The 24,059-nt window shown below is 38.0% G+C and overlaps 1 protein-coding gene and 1 long non-coding RNA gene across 2 annotated transcripts in view; both read left to right on the top strand.

Annotated features, from left to right (window-relative positions):
• Positions 1-24,059, top strand: part of LOC142100007 (uncharacterized) — a 656,382-nt gene that overhangs the window by 361,010 nt on the left and 271,313 nt on the right. The window lies entirely within an intron of this gene.
• ADGRL4 (adhesion G protein-coupled receptor L4) overlaps positions 1-24,059 on the top strand; it is a 113,919-nt gene that overhangs the window by 59,457 nt on the left and 30,403 nt on the right. The window contains exons 4-10 of the mRNA XM_075181967.1: positions 3,501-3,647; positions 5,488-5,558; positions 7,353-7,532; positions 7,625-7,808; positions 12,959-13,075; positions 19,972-20,174; positions 22,964-23,143. Coding sequence (XP_075038068.1) covers positions 3,501-3,647; positions 5,488-5,558; positions 7,353-7,532; positions 7,625-7,808; positions 12,959-13,075; positions 19,972-20,174; positions 22,964-23,143 — 1,082 coding nt within the window. The remainder of the gene's footprint in view (positions 1-3,500; positions 3,648-5,487; positions 5,559-7,352; positions 7,533-7,624; positions 7,809-12,958; positions 13,076-19,971; positions 20,175-22,963; positions 23,144-24,059) is intronic.

Here is a 24,059-nt window from a genome sequence, read left to right as displayed (position 1 = left end):
GTCATGAGTTCAATTCCCGACCATTGTCTTATCTGTGTGGAGTTTGTATGTTCTCCCCGTGTTTGCATTGGTTTCCTCCGGGTGCTCCAGTTTCCTCCCACACTCCAAAAACATACTGGTAGGTTAATTGACTGCTATCAAAATTGACCTTAGTCTGTGTGTGTGTGTGTGTGTGTGTGTGTGTGTGTGTGTGTGTGTGTGTGTGTATATGTTAGGGGATTTAGACTGTAAACTCCAATGGGGCAGGGACTGATGTGAATGAGTTCTCTGTACAGCGCTGCGGAATTAGTGGTGCTATATAAATAACTGATGATGATGATGAGTGTTTCAACATGTCTAATTTACTTAAAGTCATCATGAAGACGTCAGTCAAACTCCTGTTGGATTTTACAGGTTCGTTCTAATGGCTAACACCGGTTGTCACTTAATAATATAAAATGCTCTACTTTAGCCATTCAGAAGCAGAAACAAATCGATTGCAAATCGTTTTTTTTATTTTTAAATGTATAGAACGATTCAGAAAAAAATGGTGAAGGTTTTCTTTAAGGTCATGCAGTAGAGCTCACTTTCTACAGGACAGGAAAGAAATGGATTGACGGGGTTAGCTGAAATGTCTTCAGATAAAGTACGATCTAGACACCCAGCTGTCTGTAATAAGTGGAATAAGAGATAAGTGAATGGATTGTTGTAGAACTTTACAAAGATGATCTCTCCTCAATGTTGACATGCATTAGATTCTATTGCATCTCTCACAGCCCTGTATTAACAGTGCGAAAACAAGACTATCCTTCATTCCCCCGTCCATAAATATCTTCATTAACTTCTATGGCTTGTCTGGTTTTTATGCGTTTAAAGTGACTTCTGTGCTGATTGCAGACTTCACTTCATCCTCACAAAGTGAAATCAATATTTCATTGACGTGAGAAACACACAAAGTGTTTGATTCTTTCATCGTCGTGCAATTTTCCATGGGGTAAGATCATGACATGAGTGGAATAATTTGACTTATTCCTAAAAGCTGTTCTCGATAGCATGATATACTCATTTTTAGGCTCACCTCTCCATGTTATTATCGCCAGTATGGTCACAGACCAAAGTAGAACACTGTTCTGTTCCTGTATTTAGCTCAGAGGAAAATGACATTATCCAGCCTGTTATTTTAGTTACTCTGTTGTTTTTAATGCAGTATATCTGGAAATTTTGAATAAATAGCTGGTGTTAATGGGGTTTGGCTAGTAAGGCTCAACTCATTGTAATTCTGGATGACTCAGAGTATGCAGAGCTTCCTGACAAAGGAAGTCCCCCAAATTACTGACATTCCTTAAGTTAAACCTAGAAATCCTGTTTTAATTTTGCAAAATCTGATTGGCTTATTTTTTACTCTTATTTAGGTATTTTACTCATGCATACTCTTAGGTATTAAACTTGATAATTAAAATATTGCTATTTAAAAATATTTTATTTAGATTTTTGCATAATAAATAGAGGTACTCTTGCTTTTTAAGTATACAGTATATATGCAGATTGAGCAGATTTTACACTATTCAACTGTATCTTAAATTTAAGGAGAATGTTACAGCATGCCACAGGCTACAACCATTGTTCAATGGAAATGGTATTTTGTGTAGCTTAAAGCTTCACTGCGCAACCGCAGATCTCAGCGCAGGCTCAAACAAGCAGAACGGAGTCTATGAAGGAGGAAAGGAAACACATTGACACCCACCCCGATCCCCAAATTTAGCCAAGGACCTGACGACTGTACGTTTTGCCCTGTTTTAAGTGTTGGTAATAACTTGTTTTTAAATATGGTGCTATATGTTTGCATTGTTGTGTTTTTAATATAGAACACCCTAATTAAATCGAATTTAGCCTTTATGAAATTATTTAAATTACTTTCTATATTGTGTCATGAACACTAACATACTGCAGCTTATCTCTGAACAACTTATAATACTTTCACTGCATAAGTCTGAGATAACAAACTAGAATTCATAGTTTACAGAAGCTGTGGAGGGACTAACATGTTACCAACAAAAACATAATGACAGCACACTACAATTACATGTATTATGTCTAGTTAGCGGGTTTCTTTTTCTGGACCCTGCAGCAAGCCCAGAAATCACATCATCAAATATAGTCCCGATTTCAGTAGGACAGTACCGATTTTAAGGCTTTGCCCCGCTGTCTCACCTGGAGTCATGTTTGTCCTGCAGGTGTGAATGTTGGGGGAAAAGAGGTATGTATTGGGCAAGCTAGGCGTTAGCGTGCCCACGTTGCGATGTGACGACCCCCCAATTTTGCCATGGCCACGCCCCTGTTCCGCTGGTGGGGAGAGACATGTTGGGAGGTATGTTTCTAACAATGAATAAGTGTGAGTCCCATTGCTCTGAGACACACAAGATCTTAAATAAGAATAACAAAGGAAACATACATCATTATCATAGAGGCTGTAACAGCCAACAGCTCCAAAAACAGAGCTACAACATACAAATAATCAGTTATATATTAATGCTTGCTATTGTATAGTGATATAGTGGACAGTGGATAGTGAGAAATCCTCTTTATTGTAACGATTAACGGACTGATTGTCAATGACCAATGGCTGCTTTATCATCGGCTGCTAATAATGCTACCTTACAATAGCCACTTACACTTTTCCCGACCAGCAGCTACAATTGTTATTCTGATACCTTATGTATCAATTGTTCCCCAGACCTCTCAGATTGTAAGCTCCATTGGACAAGACCATATCTACCTTCTGGTTTATATTGTTGTATACAATTGGTGTCATGGTTTCAATGTAGAGCACTACATATGTGGTCCTCATCGAACTATTAACATAAGATGCCTTGCTATCCATCTGTTGGCCACACCTAACCAATGACCAGATCCGTCCAACTTGGCCATACACACGGCCGAAGACTCAATTATTCCAGACCGATAGTCCCGTGTGTGTCTCCCTTTTATAATCCTAGAATATTTGTTAAACTTATAATTAAACAGATCTCTCTCCGCATTTAATTTTTTGTGTCTTTTACTTTCCAATTTATCATCCACCCCGGTATACAATTAAACACCAATAACCGCATGTGACAACTGGTATGAAAAACTTCCTACTTAGTCTAAGTTCTAGATTTTCATCATTCTAATTACAAACATGACTAAGTAGTGGCATTTCCAGGTAATTTATTAGGAGAGAATAATGATGTCAGCAGCTGAATTTAGAGATATCTAAAAATGTTTCACTCTCTTCCTTATCCTCTTGAAACAGGATTTTGTGATGTGTTAAACATTTAATTGTTTCCTTTTTTTTCTAATCAATGCTTCATTGACAGGTGGAGAAACATGAAATTATTGTGCAAAAGATGTTCCTTTTTTATAATTATTTGTAATAAAATTGCAATTCTGGGTCTTTTGCCATCAGGCATTTACTAACAAGGGGGGAAAGTTTACATTTCATAAATATGTCATTAAACTCCGATTTGACATGGTATTTGCAGATATAGATGAATGCAAGGAAAACAAGTGTGGAGACCACGCTCAGTGTGAAAATACAGCCGGAGGGTACAATTGCTCATGTCTGGAAGGTTATCAGTCATCCTCAGGAAGCCAGTTCTTTAAACCAAACGATGGGACTTACTGTCAAGGTAAGTACTGGGGATAGTAATGCATCGTTTCATGTCATTTAATTAGTACATGAAGTTTACAAAGGAACGATTTTCCTGCAGGTTACATTTAATAAAATTACATTTATAAAATATAATAGGTGACAAAAAAAAAGTATTATTGCACTTTCCAAAATAGTTTTAGGGGCGGAAAAACTTTTCTATGCAAAAAAGAAATGAGCATATATGTTATGGAGTTTTAAAGAAGGATGATGTTGATGGTAATGTTGACCTACTAGGAATGGGGCCGTAAGATCAGAATCGTTTTGAGATTTTGCAGAAGCCTATTGTCACACAAGTCTAAATTCTCAGTACCAACAACAACCCTAACACTCATATCTGTTCCCTGTGCGGCATCATATAAATTGCAGCTTCAGACAAATAGGGACATGACATCGGAAAGAAAGAAAACGTTTAATTTCTACTTCACCTCTTCCGTTTCAGCTACAAAACAATCCAGTCTGAAACATTTCAGCCACATTGACCAAGCGCCCGTATATAGCCTCTGAGATTATGTCCTATATTAGGCTAGGTACACATGGGAGAATATTCCGACCAATCTGTTATCTACAGCGATTGTGCTCACGACTGAAGGTGCGACCGGTCGGGGGTTTCATGCATACACACTACACACGATTTACCTTCAGATCTTTAATCTTCGTCTGGCCCTATAGTTGTTTAGAGAATGACAGCACAATATGCATTCATTCATCATTCATTCATTTCTGTCACACTGATTAACCGCCATGTTATAACTATCCACATGTCCTTACGAAATTTGCTTCTGTGACTCTGATACAAAATTTCCATTCCCAGTTTGAACGAACAAACTATTCCATCTACAGCACTCTCTACATTTAAGTCACATGTTCATTGCCCGGCATCAGCTGAAAAGACCATGGGGCATATTTGCTAAACTGCTGGTTTGAAAAAGGTACAGAGGTTGCCTATAGCAACCAATCAGATTCTAGAAGTCATTTTGTAGCATGTACTAAATAAATGATAGCTAGAATCTGATCGGTTGCTATAGGCAACATCACCACTTTTTCAAACCCGCAGTTTAGTAAACCTAGCCCCATGACTCTGTAAACTCTATGGAGTTGTGATCATGAGTGCATTCACAAAACATCATCGGAAAATATTGGAACCAGATTATTAAACAATACGACCCACCAAATGAAAAGAGAATCGGCACTTTGGAACGATTGTGGTTCATCGTGTGATTATAAATGCTGACGTGATATGTGGCCGAGCGGTCGTTTATTGGGTGATTGATTCGATAATGGCCTGAAAAACCTCCAGTGGGTACCTAGCCTTGCCCAGCAGTGCCCTTAATGTGAATAATGTCCTCATTACCAAATGTTTGACTTGATTAACTAGCACGTACAGAAATCCAAATAATATAAGGATAAGGCGGCAGATTTAGCAAACCTTTTAAAAAGCAAAAGTGGAGTTGTTGCCCATAGCAACCAGATTCTAGCTATCATTTATCTAACAGGTTCTACAAAATGATAACTAGAATCTAATTGGCTGTTATTTGCATCACCTCCATTTTTCCTTTTTTAAAAGATTTGATAGATTTAACCCAAGATGTCATATTAATGATGATTGCCCAGTAAATTTTGTATGATGTCTTGTAAAGGTCCTTCTGTGTTGGATTCTTTAATTATCCCCCCCCCCCTCTCCATTCATAATCCATAGACACACGTTCATTTTACCATTTATTTGGAGTAAAATAGTTTGACAATTAAATCACATGAAAGATTCCAGAATTTTTTCAACAGTTGTCGAGAAATTTACATCACTTTTTTTTTTATTCCAGAAAACCTAAAGATTAAGTGTCATTTGGATGACCAGTGCGTTGCCGACAACATTGAACAGACCATTGTCAAGGTGAGTGATATTGGTGCACTATATATTTTCATTCCAACATTTTCACAATATAAGAGGGGTTGATGTTTCAAACTTTCTAAAAAGTGGAGGGTTTGCTATAATTTTCTCAAATGTACTGAATAAATGATAACTAGAATCTGATTGGTTGCTAAAGGCAACACCTCCACTTTTCCCTAAGTAAGGGCATGCATACAAGTTGGCCTGTAAATGGTTAAAATGATCAATATGTGCATTAGTTTATATTTTGTAATTAAAGATCAATATAATGTACTTATAGAAGCTATCTTTTCAATGCGTTTTTCTGCAAATTCTCTGAACACAGAAGTGAGAGGCAGTTTAAATTCCATTGTTCTACATAGTTTCACTAATTAACATAAGTGTAAATTACTCTAATTAAAAAAACTATTCCTAAGCTTTTGGATTTCGGGTGATCCGGAGGTCTTGAAGTATAAAAAGTTATCTTCAGTGGCCATCAGGCCAAAGACATTGGATAATGCAACCCTTACTGAGTAATATAAGGATATTTGAAGTCACCAAGGAGTTCTACGTCAATGTGAAAGCAGAGGGCCTGCAGAGTCATACTTTTATATGGTCACACAACTTCATATACCTTTTTATTTGAAAGAAGGAGTACATTATATCTTATAATACGTTAGTAGTGTTTTTTAAACATTTTACCACATTTATTACTAAAGTTGGGAAAGAAAGACATGAAGCAGAGAAGCAGTAAGTATTGCAATAGTGTGATAACAAATCTATAGTTATGTTTGTCACTCTCTCACAAGTGGGGGGCAGCATGGGAGAAGTCTTGTAGGCAAGAATGAGAGGTGGTTACCAGAGACGATACAAGGTGCAGGTCAGAGGTAGATCTAAGCGGAAGGGAGAGTATGTTGATATGAGATTTGAGATGTATGGATATCACAGTAGAAGATCACTGGTGGAGCTACCAGGCATGCAGTCCGCTAAACGGATCGGAGGTGAGGGGTAGCAATGCTGGGCCCTTCACCACTTGAAGGCCCCCACACACCGGGTGCCCCCTCTCTGCTATGAAAAGAGTAGAGCGGAGTTCTCCACGGAGCTGGACAGTGCAGGGGGCTGGGGGCTACAGCGGCCCCTACCTAATTTTGCTATGGGGCCCAGCAATTAAATATATTGTTATTTGCTATGGCAGCACGGTGGCTCAGTGGTTAGCACTTTTGTCTCACAGCGCTGGGGTCATGTGTTCAATTCCCAGCCATGGCCTTATCTGTGTGGGGTTTGTATGATCTCCTCGTGTTTGCGTGGGTTTCCTCCAGGTGCTCCGGTTTCCTCCCACACTACAAAAACATACAAGTAGGTTAATTGGCTGCTAACAAATTGACCCTAGTCTCTGTCTGTGTGTGTGTTAGGGAATTTAGACTGTAAGCTCCAATGGGGCAGGGACTGATGTGAGTGAGTTCTCTTTACAGCGCTGCGGAATTAGTGGCGTTATATAAATAGCAGATGATGATGATGATTGTTATCTAAAAATTTCCATAGAAATGTCAAAGAGTAATAAAGATAAGGATAACAATTAATACAGTTATTTTTGTATTCACACCACACCACTCATGTATTATACTTATTATTATACTTATTATGTATTATACTCATGTATTATACTTATTATATTATACTTTTTGTATATTGCTTGTTTGTTTAGTACTGTTCCAGTCCTGAGTCCTGACTTGCTCCTGTCTGTATGACTATTCAACAGTGAAGGGAAATTCTGAATTGCAGAAAGCTCATCCTCACCTCTCTCTACCTCTAATTTAGGTCAATGCTATCAAAGAGCCAATTGCTATTCTAAAAGAAATTCAGAAAAGTACCACAAGAGAACTCCTGCCCGTGGATGTGATTTCATACATTGAAGTACTTGCTGCTTCTTCTCCTCTGCTAAGCACGTTAAATAAGACAGCTCTGAACAAAGAGGCTCTCACTAATACCACTATTACAGTAAGTGATTTGGGCTTGACATTTTTGTTTAAAGAATGAACAGTAGATGGAAATATTGGCAAAAATAACATTTTTTTTACATGTATTGTCAGGCTTTTGTGAACACTGTGAACAACTTTATTGAAAAGGATAAAATGACAGTTTGGGAAAAGTTGACGGAGGAGAGTAGAAGAAAAAGTATCACAAAACTCCTGCACACTATGGAGCAATCGGCCCTAGATATGTCGCAGAACTTCAAGAAAACTACACAACTCGATGTGGATGCCAGTAATATGGGTGAGACAATGGCTCTATCTATCTATCTATCTATCTATCTATCTATCTATCTATCTATCTATCTATCTATCTATCTTTCTATCTATCTATCTATCTATGTATCTGTTTCATATTAATGTCTATCTCATCTATCTATCTATCTATCTATCTATCTATCTGTTTCATATTAATGTCTATCTCATATATCTATCTATCTATCTATCTATCTATCTGTTTCATATTAATGTCTATCTCATATATCTATCTATCTATCTATCTATCTATCTATCTCATATCTATCTATCTATCTATCTATCTATCTATCTCATATCTATCTATCTATCTATCTATCTATCTATCTATCTATCTATCTATCTCATATCTATCTCATATCTATCTATCTATCTATCTATATCATATCTATCTATCTCATATCTATCTATCTATCTATATATCTATCTATCTATCTATCTATCTATCTATCTATCTATCTCATATCTATCTATCTATCTATCTATCTATCTATCTATCTATCTATCTTTCTCATATCTATCTATCTATCTCATACCTATCTATCTATCTAACTTTCTATCTATCTATCTATCTATCTATCTATCTATCTATCTATCTATCTATCTCATATCTATCTATCTATCTATCTATCTATCTATCTATCTATCTATCTATCTATCTATCTCATATATATATATATATATATATATATGTATATATAAATATATCTATCTATCACATATTTATCTATCTATCTATCTATCTATCTATCTATCTATCTATCTCATATTTATCTATCTATCTATCTATCTATCTATCTAATATCTATCTATCTCATATTTATGTCTATCTATTTTTTACATATCCAGTCAAAAGCTCTAAAGCACCATATTTTTTGCTCAGACTTGTGGGTGCATTTCAAGAATCTATTTAGTTTTTACTTGATGGAAATAAATGACTGTTCTACTGTCATCTGGAGACATAGGAAATATTGTACTGGATTCCTGTTTAAAACAAATGTATCCCTTCCACATCCTCATTTATTTCTCTGTCCTTCTCTACTCCGCACAGACATTTTCTAGTCTTGTGCAAATAGTAATAATGAAGCTTAATGCAGTCTAAATACCTTTTTTTATTAAGGTTGTATATATAAAACACATTGGTCAAAATTAGTGCTGTCAGTGTCACATAAATGATTTGACTTGGCACACAATTAGTACAACGGGTGTCCAAACATGGGCGCCTCCTGCCATTCCACTCCAGCGACACAATCACTTTTCACTTTGGCCAAATCCGATTAAATCAAAAACATTCCGTCAATGGTTGAAAGATATCCACAAACACAGGGAGACAGCAGGAATCTTCTGACAGCATTTTCTGCCATGCCGATAGTGATTCTATCGATGTTGATAGGATAGTTATCGGGCATTACAGTCCATTAAGGCCAGTTGCAATACTGAGCCAATTGCCATTGGAGCTTACAATCTATGGGCCTGATTCATTAAGGATCTTAAATGAAGAGGATTCTTATTTCAGTCTCCTGGACAAAACCATGTTACAATACAAGGGGTGCAAATTAGTATTCTGTTTTGCACATAAGTTAAATACTGACTGTTTTTTCATGTAGCACACAAATACTTGATAGCTTATTTGTACACTGAAATTTAAAGTTGATATGTGTGTGCTACATGAAAAAACAGTCAGTATTTAACTTATGTGCAAAACAGAACACTCATTTGCACCCCTTGCATTGTAACATGGTTTTGTCCAGGAGACTGAAATAAGAATCCTCTTCATTTAAGATCCTTAATGAATCAGGCCCTATATTCCTTTCTACCAGGATTTATTATTGTCTGAAGCCAATTAACCTACCAGTATGTGTGGAAACTAGAGCACCTTGACGGACCCCACACAAACACAGGGAGAACATACAACTCCACACAGATAGGGCTTTGGTTAGAATCAAACTTATGACCCCAATGCTGTGAGGCAGCAATGTTAACCGCTGTGGCAATGCGCGACTATTGTCAGTGAAAATCAGCATTTTATTTTCAATACATCGTCCACTTGTATAGATTTGAAGAATTTTCAAACTGTCCATTCGCATAAAATTTGCCTGCGATTCTGCTAATCTCTTTCAGCTAGTAATCAGCACAGGTGACTGGGAGGTGTAAATGCCTGTTAGATAGTACTTATTGGGCCTGAGTCATTAAGCCACACATACTGAGCGCATCGTGAGTTGTTCTCAACAGCACGTAAATCGGCTCTGCGTACTCCTGGAGTCAGCAAGGAACGGATCTCTAGATACGTGTGGAGGTGATTGTGGGTGTAGGTTAACTCTGCTGTACTAGACCAGACACTGCAGGATACGTACAGTACGTATGTGGAATATGAGATCTCAAAAGACTGCACAGAAAAAATAATATTAATCAATTAATGTTACCTGTCAATAATATAGTCATATATGATTAGAACTGGAAATTGTATAAAAAAAAAAAGTATTTTATAATTTTTTGCCATTGATAAACATTAAGGTTAGACTGTGCTTAATGTCTACTGTACATAAAATACATTCGTACAGTTACTCCTGATTGCAGACACATGTTATAGCTGCATACGCTACTGACCCAGGACTTAGACTAGACCCTTAGCTGGTGCAAGGGATATGGCAGAAAAACAAGAAACTGTCACACACGCAGAGCTTCATTCCGACTGGCTGCATTTGCTTCAGTTTGGCACGCCCACATTGTGCATCGAGTACGGGCACACGCCTCTCCCCCTCCCCGAAATCATAGACCTTCGTAACTGTCATTTGCGTTGGAATACGCAGCAGACTTGCTTTCGTTAACGGCCGAGTGTCCTCGTTCTGGGCATGTGCAGAAGGGAATTGCGTACGGTACGCACAAAAAACAGAGATACGTTCCTTAAGGACTCAGACCCAATATGTTTCTTATGTAGGTATAAACCATCATATAATTGTTATTGCAAAGAATGTTTGCTTCTATCATCTGTGTCACCTTAACTAGAGATTGGTTGTTAATCTCTTCCTATGGGAAGAGGTTTGCAAAGCAAGTCGTTGAACGTGAACGTGGACAGTCGCCATGACAACATATGAACACAATGTTCACTCTGCGAGTGTTTAAATTGCACTCAGCACCGTAACCTTACCTGCAATTTGTTGCAATCAATGTTCCTCTTACCTTAATTCAGTACCAGGGCTGCAGGAATGCTATTGCGTAATAAAAATAAATAAATTGACAGCACAAATTTAGAGCTAAACATAAAAACAGTACTTAGAGGCCATTATAAAATAAATCTGAAAATAAGCGTTAATGGTATTTGCAATTATTGAAAGCAGGTGGACAAATACATACATTACCTGAGATGTGTATAACTGTGGCAACAAGTAAAAGAAAGTTATTATTAAATACGCAGCATACAGTATCATTTAAAAAAACCTTTGTTGGAAAGTGTATTAATTTCTTAGAAGTTAATGCTTGATACTATCCCTATTTGACATTTTCTATAAAGTGTGTATACTGAAACTTATCTACATCATTCATTGCTCTTCCATCTCATTACGCCAGATATGACACGGACAACAACTGATGGTGGGATGGTCCTAACAAGCTCTCTCTTCAAACATTTTTACAATAACCATACAAACATAGTGTTATAAAAAGGTAATAAGAATACTAACATCCCAAAAACTTAAAACAAATGCTCAGAAATGTCAAAACGTTTTGAAATTCCATTGAAGTTTGATGGCCACAGTACACTCGTCAATTATCTGTGATTAAAATTTGTGGCTCAATATTTGCTGCTCACTTACAATGCGCAATTCGTGTTCTCAGTTCCTATATGCCGATCAGGTTTGAAACTTGCCGTCCGTATTTGATGTTGGCAGACGGCATTAAAATTAGTGTCTCTAATAGTTTTTTAAACACTATTCAAATTAAAATAATTTAATTCGTGAAAAAGTATGTAAAAGATAGAAAAGGCGCCCAATAGTGTAGTAGTTTGAAAAGTGCAATATAATGGGCAGATTCAATTGACCGCGTTACTCTCGAGACTAACGCGGTCAATTGAACCTGCCCCTAAGTGTCAAAGTGTAATAGTTTAGGGGTGTGCACATTTGTGCAACCAGGCTATTGCATACTTGCCAATTTTTCCTCGCTGGCTTCAGGGAGATCCCGGGGGAGGTGGGAGTGCAGGGACGGGGCTTGATGAATCGCATCATTTTGGCCCCGCCCCTAAACGATTATCCCAATTTTGGCCAATTACAGCAGGGGGCAGAGCTAAGATGACCCGATATCTGCGTCATTAAGCCCCGCTCCCGCCACTTATCTATTGCGGGGTGAGAACCTGGAGGTTGCCCTGCTCTCCCGGGAGGTTTCCCAGAAATGCGGGAGTCTCCTGGGCATTCCGGGAGAGTAGGCAACTATGCGTTAAAGAAAAGCAGCTAATGAATCTCTAGAGACTAAAGTGTCTCCATTACTGAAGTCATGTTGTCTTACCTGTCAGTCTTTGATTAAATCTTGGTCTCCCTGAAAATGGCCACCTCCATAGGCATCATTTCTGAACCGTGTCATAATGCCACAGATGGCGAAGCCAACCACGTCTTGTACTGGCTCAGCATGAGGTAGAATGCCAGACTCTTCAGGGAGTGAGGGAGGTCACCCCTATTTCAGGGAGTCTCCCAGACATTCAGGGAGAGCTGGCAAGTATGGGCTATTGTAGGTTTTATTTTTTTCACTCCTTCTCCTTAAAAATTGTCTATTTGTTTACTTGAACCTTGTTGGTTGCGAGGTCACATTAAAGGCGGAACAAGGTTTGACATAATTTATCTTGATTGCAGGCTTTACATCACAAACACCTGCAATTTCACTAAGGTTGTGTAGACTTTTTATATCCATTGTACATCAGTATTTGTTTTTTTGCTTTATTCAGGAAGCTTATTTTTTATGATTTTTTTTATTTATTTTATCATCTAAATAACTGTATTTTAGTTTAGGTTATTTATAAAGAATGTTCTTACAAGAAATCTGGCACATTTGCTGTTTGTGGGCACCTATTTTGAGAAACTGTATATATTTACATTGATTATTTCCGTCGGAGCTGCAGGTCGTAATGTCTAATTTCTCTACTGTCTTTCCCAGCTCTCAAACTGTTTACCTTTGACTCTGTCCACATGAAACACATTCACCCGCACGCTCTTTTGGAAGGAGATTACATAAAGATTTTTCCTAAGAAAAAGGAAACTCCGTCGTCTAATGGTAAGAAGCAGCTTATCCCTTTGTGAGGATGGGAAAGGTTAGAGCAATTTGCTGTCGATTTTAGCGGGTGATAAAGTCTTCTGAACGATCTGCTTTAAATATTCCATTCACAATGAAAAGGCTAATGATATAAATAGTTGATGAAAATGGTGCAAAATACAGGAATAACACTCACATTAACATGCATTAATTAAAAGGGAACTATTAGCAATACCTATAAGTGGTTTTTGCACTGTTTTCTGCTGCAGACTTAAATGTAATTAAATTTAACTTTTGTTTATTGCAAATAAAACGTATATATTTTGGATTGCTGTCCCTGCCCTTAAGTATGTTGTGCTGTAACATCTTATGGCCTATAGCAGTGATTCCTATTCCTAATCTGCGCGGGGGTCTCACAGGGGGGGCAGGGCCGGTGATAATTATTTTGGCTTAGGGGTTCCTTGAAAAAATTATGAAGAACCCAAGGGTGCCCTGAACTGAGAAAGTTTGGGGTCCACTGGACTATAGATTTAAACTAACATAATTTTAGTAATGTCATTATCAGGATTGCAAATACATTTGTGTATATCTGTATATCTATATGTACAAATATATACATATATATATATATATATATATATATATATATATATATATATATATATTTGTACATATAGAGATATACTACCCAAATCTTTTTGTATTGAACATTCCCTATATTTTATATATCAAAATTTTACAGATTATAAAGGTAATTTCTGCTAAATAAGAACGGTCCCTTTTGCAATCTGTATAATCCTATGTCCACACTAAAAATGTTTTTGTTCGTGCCTACCTGGCAGATAGTCTGAGATGTGTGACCACTTTGCACACCTTGTGGTAAATGTATCAAGCTGAGAGTTTTCCAGCGGGTTTGAAAAACCAATCAGATTTTAGCTATCATTTATTTAGTACAAAATGATAGCTAGAATCTGATTGGTTGCAACATTTCCACTTTTTAAACCCGCCAGAAAACTCTCAGCTTGATACATTTACCCCCTTGTCTATGTGCAATACAAGTACTCTAAGGGGCATATATTATATTATTATCTACCACTCTTTTGCCACGATTATTGCAACTATCAGGAATTAAAGATTGTGAGCATTTATTAAAAGTGTTTTGCTGGGACAGCAGTCACGATAAACGGCTGTTCCAGTGAACACACATTTTAGCTATGTCGTATCTCTTTCTATGGTCACTATCGCAAATTGGGCACTTAACGATAGTGACCGGAGGGGAGTGGAGGTAAGATACGGTGTGGGAGATGAAGAACCTTCTACCTCAATGCCACCCCCATAAGCTTCAATGGCTAGTGCCATTTTCAGATGGGCTGTATAAGTATAGTTATTCGTAATCGTACACCAGAGACATGGGCACCTATTTATCAATGCCAGCACCATCTTGGCGATATGTATGATAAAATTTTAGATATTAATGAAAAGAAATAAGAACTGAGGGCTGAAATAAGCTTGAAAGAAATTTAAAAGCTGAGGCTGTATCATTAAGATGGATTTTTTCTCTGGGATTAATAGTTAACTATGGAATATGCCCATCTGTTATCATAGGGGTAAACAGGGACTATGAGTTAGATGGGTGGAGAATTAAGCAGTCTCTGCAGTCTGAACGTTGCCCACCCACCCTCTTTGGTTGGCGGTACTTGGTAGCACGGATGCAGGGCTGGATTCATATCGTGTTGGTGGTCAGTTATTGGCGCGCTGGCGCGGCTGGTGGTGATCCTGGTTGGAGAGTTGCCGGAAAACGCAGTGCTGTTGATGAGACATTAGAGTAGTGGGCATGCTGAACTTGCCTCTCTTCGAGTGAATCGGCTATAGTGTCGGTATAGGTACCACGCTTGTGGTTGGCCCTGTGGTTGTGTTCTATCTACCCCAGAGGATAGGCGGGTTCTGTAAGCCCAGGACGCGGTGTCCCGATAAGGTAGATATGTGCACCCAGGGTGTGATTGATCGTCCCCCAGTTGGCGGAAGTCGGAATGACTGCTCTCTTCCCCACCACCATATTTAAATAAAGCCTTTTATATCATTAATTTACCACTTTCCTGGACTAAGCTCTAGTAATCTGGGGAAAAAATGTTTTAACAAAGTTTAAAACCAGATTTTTATTCATTTTAGAAAACAAACATTAGAACAGCATGGCATTGAAAATGCTATACACAAAACAATGTTTATTGCTTTTCTTCTATTAATGCCATCCTCGGATAAATGACAAATAGACTTCACCATATCAAGGCAAACTTACCCCTTGCGGGTTATCGATAAGGATGCTATCACTGGCAGTAAAACCTTTCATGTATTAGGCGATGCAATAATGAGCTCTACCCCCCTTGAAGACACCTGTTTTAACCCACGAGGGTATATTTACTAAACTGCAGGTTTGAAAAAGTGGAGATGTTGCCTGTAGCAACCAATCAGATTCTAGCTGTCATTATGTAAAATGTACTAAATAAATGATAACTAGAATCTGATTGGTTGCTATAGGCAACATCTCCACTTTTTCAATTCTGCAGTTTAGTAAATTTACCCCATGGTCTCCACCGTCATTGTCATATATAAATGCAGATTGAATAATTAGGGATAAGTCCAAGATGAATCTTTGCAAATTTGGAAACTAGGACCATAATTGCCTGCTGATGTGAAACCTCTGCTTGGATGCGTTCCATATACCAAAATTCACAGAAGTTTTGCCCTCAGTACAATTTTTTCTAAATTGCATTCCACATTGAGACGTTTGTGGTGATTCTTTCTTATCTGGTGAAATATATTGTCTTGAATCTGTTCCTTGACACCGCACACTGCATACAGTTCTTTCCTCTCTCCCACCATCCACACATCCATCCATTACTGCATGTATTACCCTGTCTATTGAATAGCGTTTACTTTGCCAGTTATATATAAAAATGATTCTGCTGAATTCATATTTTCCATTTTCAGCAAATGTGCACATTTTATTTGATCCTTTGCCATTTGTTCATAAAGCAGATATCTTCAGATCCAAAAGCATAATGTATAACATGCAGCCTATAACATATTAGAATGTTAGGGGGACTACGTTAAAGTAGAAATATTACAGGTATAGAAGGATCATACATTAGACGATGTAGCTCCCGTTTCGGGGGCCAATGGGCATTGAGCAGCCCTGATTACCTTAACCTGTTTGTTGCTGTTTTTTACGCCATTTGCATAATCACAGTCCCAACCCCCCCCACAATAACACGATTCACGTCATCAGGGGCCATGGTGACGTGACTTAGATTCCCCACCTCAGAATAAAGGGAGGCGGGATCCGGGAGGGGCCTACACTGCCGAAAATGCGAGAGGACTCCCGGAAATCCGTGAGTCTTGACACTGAGTCTGTCAATTGCAGCCCTGTCCTCACTAACACATCACTCATCTACTGTTATACTCTGTGCTGCTGGGGACCCTGCTCCTTCCATTATATAACTCTCAGTCTGTGGCTTCCTGCTGCCTCCATTCCCCTCCTCACATCATGTCACTGCCCCTGTCACATGCAGCCCTGTCCTCACTATCATTTCACTCATCTCCTGATATACTCTGTGCTGCTAAGGGACCCTGCTCTATCTACTATATAACTCTCAGTCTATTATTTTTTTTTTAGTTCAACTTCTTAATCCTTCATCTAACATACCTATCTGAACAAAATTTATTCTGAATTGCTGAATAGCCATTTATTGTGAGGATTAAATAAATATATAAACATATATGTGTGTGTGTATATATATATATATATATATATATATATATATATGCGAGAAGGAGAGAGAGTTATGTAGATGTAAATATAGAAATATATAGGTATAAAAACAAGCACGCATATATATATATATATATATATATATATATATGTTGTTTTTGTTTAGCAATTTAGATAACGGGAACCTGGCTCTGAATACCAATGACGACTGAGTTGAATAACACTGCTAGCACAGTCCTTAATAGCCACAGCAAATGACTTTAAAGAACGATTTAATCAAAGAAATGCGCCACAGCTCATTAAAATAGTATTAGTTGAATAAATGTGCACAATGCAATACTAGACCTGACAGCATTTGTCAAATCACCCCCTCTAGTATTAATCTAGGTACAATTAGGCAAACAACCATCTAGCGTGTATTTAGGGGAAATATACATGTATTTACAGTGAGTGCGTATGTGAAGGTAGAAGAAAGAGCTCAATAAACCTATCGGACAAAAGAGAATAATTAGTTGGCGATGCTCAGTGCTTGCAGTCACATCCATTTCACAGCAGGAACCAGCCAGCTCTTAGCCTTAAAAAAAGAGAAGTGTTTATTTACCTATACATAGGCTTATAATTGTAAAATAATATGCTAATGCCATAGCGCCCAAGCTTTTGTCTGGCGGGGGAGGCCTAACAGTGGGCACCTTGTTATGTCAAAAACCATGCTAATTAAGCGTACTTGACTACTCCAAAATTTTGGGGAGTTCTCCCGGACTCCCGGGACCTTAGGCTACCATCCTGGACCCCGGCTTTCTTGGGAAAGATGATGGGATAGAGCCACTGTGATGGAATCCACATCATCAGGTCTCGCCGGGCACGCCCCGATGAGGCCATTCCCGTCATCATAAGCCCGCCCTCACTGTGATAGTGTCATAACGCAGCAAGAGTCGAGGCCTTTTTCTTTGGATCACCCCTCCCAGGATCTCCTGGAGGAGAAGTCCAAAGAGTAGACAAGTATGTAAAGTAAAGTAAGTTAAGTTGTATGCACCACAGTGAAACCTATGGAATACATCATTATCCGCTTTCTCATAGGCGGTCTTTGACTTAGTTGTTTATTTATGCTTCAGTGTGGTGAGTACCCCCTGTAGAGGGACTGGTACTTGTGTGGTTTTATTTTTTGGGAAGAACAATACACAGTGGAGGCATCCATTCCACCAAACCAGTATGCAGTCAATTTGCTAGGAATCATTGACATCACTGCCTGACTTATATTCATGGGATCTGAGTTATAGTCATAGGACCTGACCTATATTCATGGCACGTAACCTATATTCATGGGACGTGACCTATATTCATGGGGCCTGACTTATATTCATGGGGCCTGACTTATATTCATGGGACCTGACTTATATTCATGGAACCTGACTTATATTCATGGGGCCTGACATATTCATGGGACGGGACCTATATTCATGGGACCTGACTTATATTCATGAGGCCTGACTTATATTCATGGGGCCTGACTTATATTCATGGGGCCTGACTTATATTCATGGGGTCTGACTTATATTCATGAGGCCTAACTTATATTCATGGGGTCTGACTTATATTCATGAGGCCTGACTTATATTCATGAGGCCTGACTTATATTCATGGGGCCTGACTTATATTCATGGGACCTGACTTATATTCATGAGGGCTGACTTATATTCATGGGAACTGACTTATATTCATGGGACCTGACTTATATTCATGGGGCCTGACTTATATTCATGAGGCCTGACTTATATTTCCTGAGGCCTGACTTATATTCATGGGGCCTGACTTATATTCATGAGGCCTGACTTATATTCATGGGGTCTGACTTATATTCATGGGGTCTGACTTATATTCATGAGGCCTAACTTATATTCATGGGGTCTGACTTATATTCATGAGGCCTGACTTATATTCATGAGGCCTGACTTATATTCATGGGGCCTGACTTATATTCATGGGACCTGACTTATATTCATGAGGCCTGACTTATATTCATGGGAACTGACTTATATTCATGGGACCTGACTTATATTCATGGGGCCTGACTTATATTCATGAGGCCTGACTTATATTTCCTGAGGCCTGACTTATATTCATGGGGCCTGACTTATATTCATGAGGCCTGACTTATATTCATGAGGCCTGACTTATGTTCATGAGGCCTGACTTATATTCATGGGGTCTGACTTATATTCATGGGGTCTGACTTATATTCATGGGACCTGATTTATATTCATGAGGCCTGACTTATATTCATGGGGTCTGACTTATATTCGTGGGAACTGACTTATATTCATGGGGCCTGACTTATATTCATGGGCCTTGACTTATATTCATGAGGCCTGACTTATATTCATGAGGCCTGACTTATATTCATGGGGCCTGATTTATATTCATGGGACCTGACTTATATTCATGGGGCCTGATTTATATTCATGGGACCTGACTTATATTCATGGGACCTGACTTATATTCATGGGGCCTGATTTATATTCATGGGACCTGACTTATATTCATGAGGCCTGACTTATATTCATGGGGCCTGATTTATATTCATGGGACCTGACTTATATTCATGGGGCCTGATTTATATTCATGGGACCTGACTTATATTCATGGGACCTGACTTATATTCATGGGGCCTGATTTATATTCATGGGACCTGACTTATATTCATGAGGCCTGATTTATATTAATGGACCTGACTTATAATCATGGGATCTGACTTATAGTCATGGGGGTAAATGTATCAAGCTGAGAGTTTTTCGGTGTGTTTGAAACACCAATCAGATTCTAGCTATCATTTATTTATTAGTACATTCTATAAAATGATAGCTAGAATCTGATTGGTTGCTATAGGCAACATCTCCACTTTTCAAACCTACCAGAAAACTCTCAGCTTGATACATTTACCCCATGAGGTCTATTCTCTCCATCCACAAAATGTCAGCTCAGCTTCCATTGTGTTTAGGTGACAATTTCACATTAAAACACCTCTATTGAAATAAAAAAACTTTATCTTAATTCTCATGGAAATCTCTCCTTTAGTTTTTGATAAATAATGTTTGATGCATTGTATCTTATTATTTCAATTGCGTTTACACGTTTTGTTGTTCACCCCCAGGCACGGTAAGTATCGTGTTTCTCCGCTATGACAGCATTAGCTCGCTCCTTGAATCTCCTGAAAACGAGGCGTTAACAGAAGATGACTATTTTTTGGAGCTAAGCGAGTTCGTTAATTCACCAGTTATTGCAGCAGCCATCAACTCCAATCCACCTTCTCTCTACCAACTGGAAAAAATCACATTTGTTCTAAAACATTTCGAGGTATGTGATTTTCCATAGTTTTTACTATGCCGGAAACAGTAGGGAAATACTGCAGTATGAAGGATTGTTAATTGTCTGTCTTTCTAAATCCAACTACAGTTTTGGCTCTTGCATGTTAAATAGTGTTTGTGGCTGAAGACAAACTAGACCTTAAAATTAGTTTTGTAGTCCAGTAGAAGAACAGTTATGCTCTTATCTTTTCACAGGTGAATTTATAAGTTGCTTGCTGCACAATGTCACATTCCTGTGGAATTGCAGCTGCAAATACTAAAGAATATATTTCTGGGTTTATTTTAAAAATTATCACTTCTAATACAGATAGCAAGCATTTTTATTATGAAAGAGAAAGTATTATCACAGGAGCCAGCAAAAGCTTAAATGTGGATTGCCAGTGTGTGGTCCAAACCACACCAAAAAGACCTAGATTGTTGTATGTGTAGACTTAAAATTACTGTCAATCCTATTCAACATCTGGTGGTAGAGGGCCTGATTCATTAGTGATCTTATCTGCCATTTTTTTGCTTATCTTAAGCAAATCCACTCTGTGCATGCTCAGAAAAGGGAGATAAAAAGCAAAATCCACTGCGTAAGTGAAAAATTTCTTAAGTTAAGATGAAAATCCATCTTAATTTCACTCTTATTTCCCCGTTTCTTCTTAAAAATAAGCATCTTAACTTTTGCACAAGATAAGATCACTAATGAATTAGGCCCAGAGTCACTAAAACTTCTAAAAAGGAATAATCGAGGTGTTGCCCATAGCAACCAATCATATTCTAGCTATCAGTTTTGTAGTACAGTCTAGAAAATAATAGCTAGAATCTGATTGGTTGCTATGGGCAACATCTCCACATTTAGTTTTTAGAAGTTTTAGTAAATCTACCACTACCACTTTCCATATATGACACAATAGGTGGTCCTTATAACGTTTATTTGCCTTTTCAATAAGTTTTTTGATACATCTTTATTAACATGTATAAATATTCGGTATATGTCTTTTCTTTTATAAATGTCAGCATAAATAAGAGGTCAAATTTATCTAAAAACATCTAAGCTATCAACACTCCCCCTTGCGCTAGTACCAGTCCCAATTGTGAAAACAGAAAATTAAAAGGAAGTAAACACATTACATAGTATTGTCTTTCCTAGATGTGCTGAACAACTAGATTTAGGTGAATATATCTTGCTGCATAATTAAAACAAAAAACAGTCAGTATACCGTATATACTCGTGTATAAGCCGAGTTTTTCAGCATACTTTTGTATGCTGAAAAAGGCCACTCGGCTTATACACGGCTGAACTTACCTGGTGTCCGGTCCCTCGGCTTCAACCTCTGCATATGTGTTCCAACACAGGAAGTTCGGCATTTGGAACGCAAACTTGCGTTCCAAATGCCGAACTTCCTGTTGTTGGAACGCATATGCGTTCCACTGCCGGGTAAGTGAAAAAAAAATATCTCTCTCTCTCTCTCTCTCTCTCTCTCTCTCTCTCTCTTCTCTCTTCTCTCTCTCTCTCTCTCTCTTCTCTCTCTCTCTCTCTCTCTCTCTCTTCTCTCTCTTCTCTCCCTTCTCTCTCTTCTCTCCCTTCTCTCTCTCTTCCTTCTCTCTCTCTCTCTTCTCTCTCTCTTCTCTCTCTCTCTCTTATCTCTCTCTCTCTTCTCTCTCTCTCTTCTCTCTCTCTCTCTCTCTCTCTCTCTCTCTCCTTTTTTTTTAATTTACAGTGCAATTACATAATGAACAAACAATACAGCCACCATGTTCATACATTTATATCCCTACCCCTTATATACCCCTTTATTTAGGTTAGGTTGTACCCAATGCCAATGATTTTATAATCATTTATGAATGTTCCTTGTCATCTACTGTTATTTATGGTTTAGCTAAAAATGATTTCATAGATTGAACCTATCATTTTTATTTAGGTTTTTAAATTAGCGCTCTTTTCCACCCTAGGCTTATACTCGAGTCAATAAGTTTTCCCAGTTTTATGTAGTAAAATTAGGTGCCTCGGCTTATATTCGGGTCGACTTATACTCGAGTATATACCGTAATTATGGTTTCTGCACAAATAGATAATTATGTCAGCATAGGAGATTATTATACACTATATTCTAAGTCAGACAACATAACATGGGTAAATTAGAATTGTCTCTAGTCTGTCGTAAGATGAAAGCAAATTTTCTGTTGTTTTTTTTAATTTAGATTCAGTTGTTTGCTTTGCACAATCTATACTGTATATCTATCTTTCTTTTGTACACTTGTGCTGTGTTTCTTAGAAACTTTGTAATTAGCATTTAAGTAAACTTGGTGCTGGTTACAGTTGCAGCTGATATGTCTATAGTGATAGGTTTTTATTGGACAGTTGCTATGGCAACTTGGTAACTTGATTTAGGGACTTGAAAGTAAGTCTGAAAGTAATGTGTTGCTGCAGTAACCCTACAGACCCACCGCACAGTGCGAATTTTGTTGGTAATTTCTATAAAAATAAACTGTAAAAAGTAAGAAAAAAAAAAGAATCAAAGGAAATATGTCCCCATCATCCGTATGAATGCCCAATAATTATTTATATAAATAAATACAGAAATACACTAATTGCTGCTACCAAGTCATAAAAAAGTCCATCTTTCAGATGTTTATTTTAAATACTGGAAGGAATGTGGATGTTACAATGTTGTCACTGCACGTTAATGATAAATTACTTTTAAAATGACATTTAGGGAAAAATTAAACATGCACAAGACACCTCTTAAACCTGTTAATTGCATCGATGTTCTAAAATGCGACTCTTTGCAGTCATCTATGGACGCTGAGACGGCGAAATGCGCCTTTTGGAAGTATGCGCCGGAATCTCTGCAAGGAGAGTGGTCTACGGAAGGTTGTGAGGTGTTATATTCAAATGAAACCCACACGTCGTGCAGATGTAATCATCTCACTCATTTCGCCATCCTGATGTCACCATCAAGTCACAACAAAGTAAGTGTCTAACAGTCAATCTTCATACTCCAGTAGAAATTAAAGTGAACTTCTTTTATTTGGAATCAGATGACCCTGAGACAGTTGCAGTTTTGACATTGGCATCTCATAACTTAGAATTCTATTGTTTCCAGGATAATAGGCCTATATGTATCAATAAAAATATTAATATCAAGCAGAGACAAGGAGCTTGCGTCATTAAAGTTTCTCCTGGACAAACCTTGGTACACATCAAGGGGTGCGAATTTGTTTATTATTTTGCACATAAGTTAAATGCTGACTGCACACAAATACTTGATAGCTTTATATTTACACTGAAATTTAAAGCTCATCTAGGACTTAACCCAACTATAAATCTGTCCCCACATTTTAAATTTACCTCCCCGTCCAATGCAACATGGTTTTGCAAAGGTGCAAAGTTACTCCTTTGTTATGCTTTGCTCTCCTTAATGACTCAGGACCAAGGTGTTTTAGCACCTAGGCAAACTTGGGAGAATATCTATTCCCAGTCCTCATTTACCAACTCCAACATTATTATTCAAATATCATACTCAACAATGCCCCCACTAGCAGTGAGCCCAAATGTTATATTCAGCAGAAACCCTGCACATTATAGCACTAATAACCCCTAAACGTATAAGCATGGTGGCTCAGTGGTTAGCACTTCTGCGCTGGGGTCATGAGTTAAATTCCCGACCATGGCCTTATCTGTGTGGAGTTTGTATGTTCTCCCAGTCATTGCGTGGGTTTCCTCCGGGTGTTCCGGTTTCCTCCCACACTCCAAAAACATACTGGTAGGTTAATTGGCTGCTATCAAAATTGACCCTAGTCTGTGTGTGTGTGTGTGTGTGTGTCTGTCTGTCTGTGTTAGGGAATTTAGACTGTAAGCTCCAATGGGGCAGGGACTGATGTGAGT

Source organism: Mixophyes fleayi, chromosome 8, assembly GCF_038048845.1.
Source record: "Mixophyes fleayi isolate aMixFle1 chromosome 8, aMixFle1.hap1, whole genome shotgun sequence".
Lineage (NCBI taxonomy): Eukaryota > Metazoa > Chordata > Amphibia > Anura > Limnodynastidae > Mixophyes > Mixophyes fleayi.
Note: the sequence above shows the minus strand (reverse complement) of the source record. Positions and strands in the feature narration are given on the sequence as shown.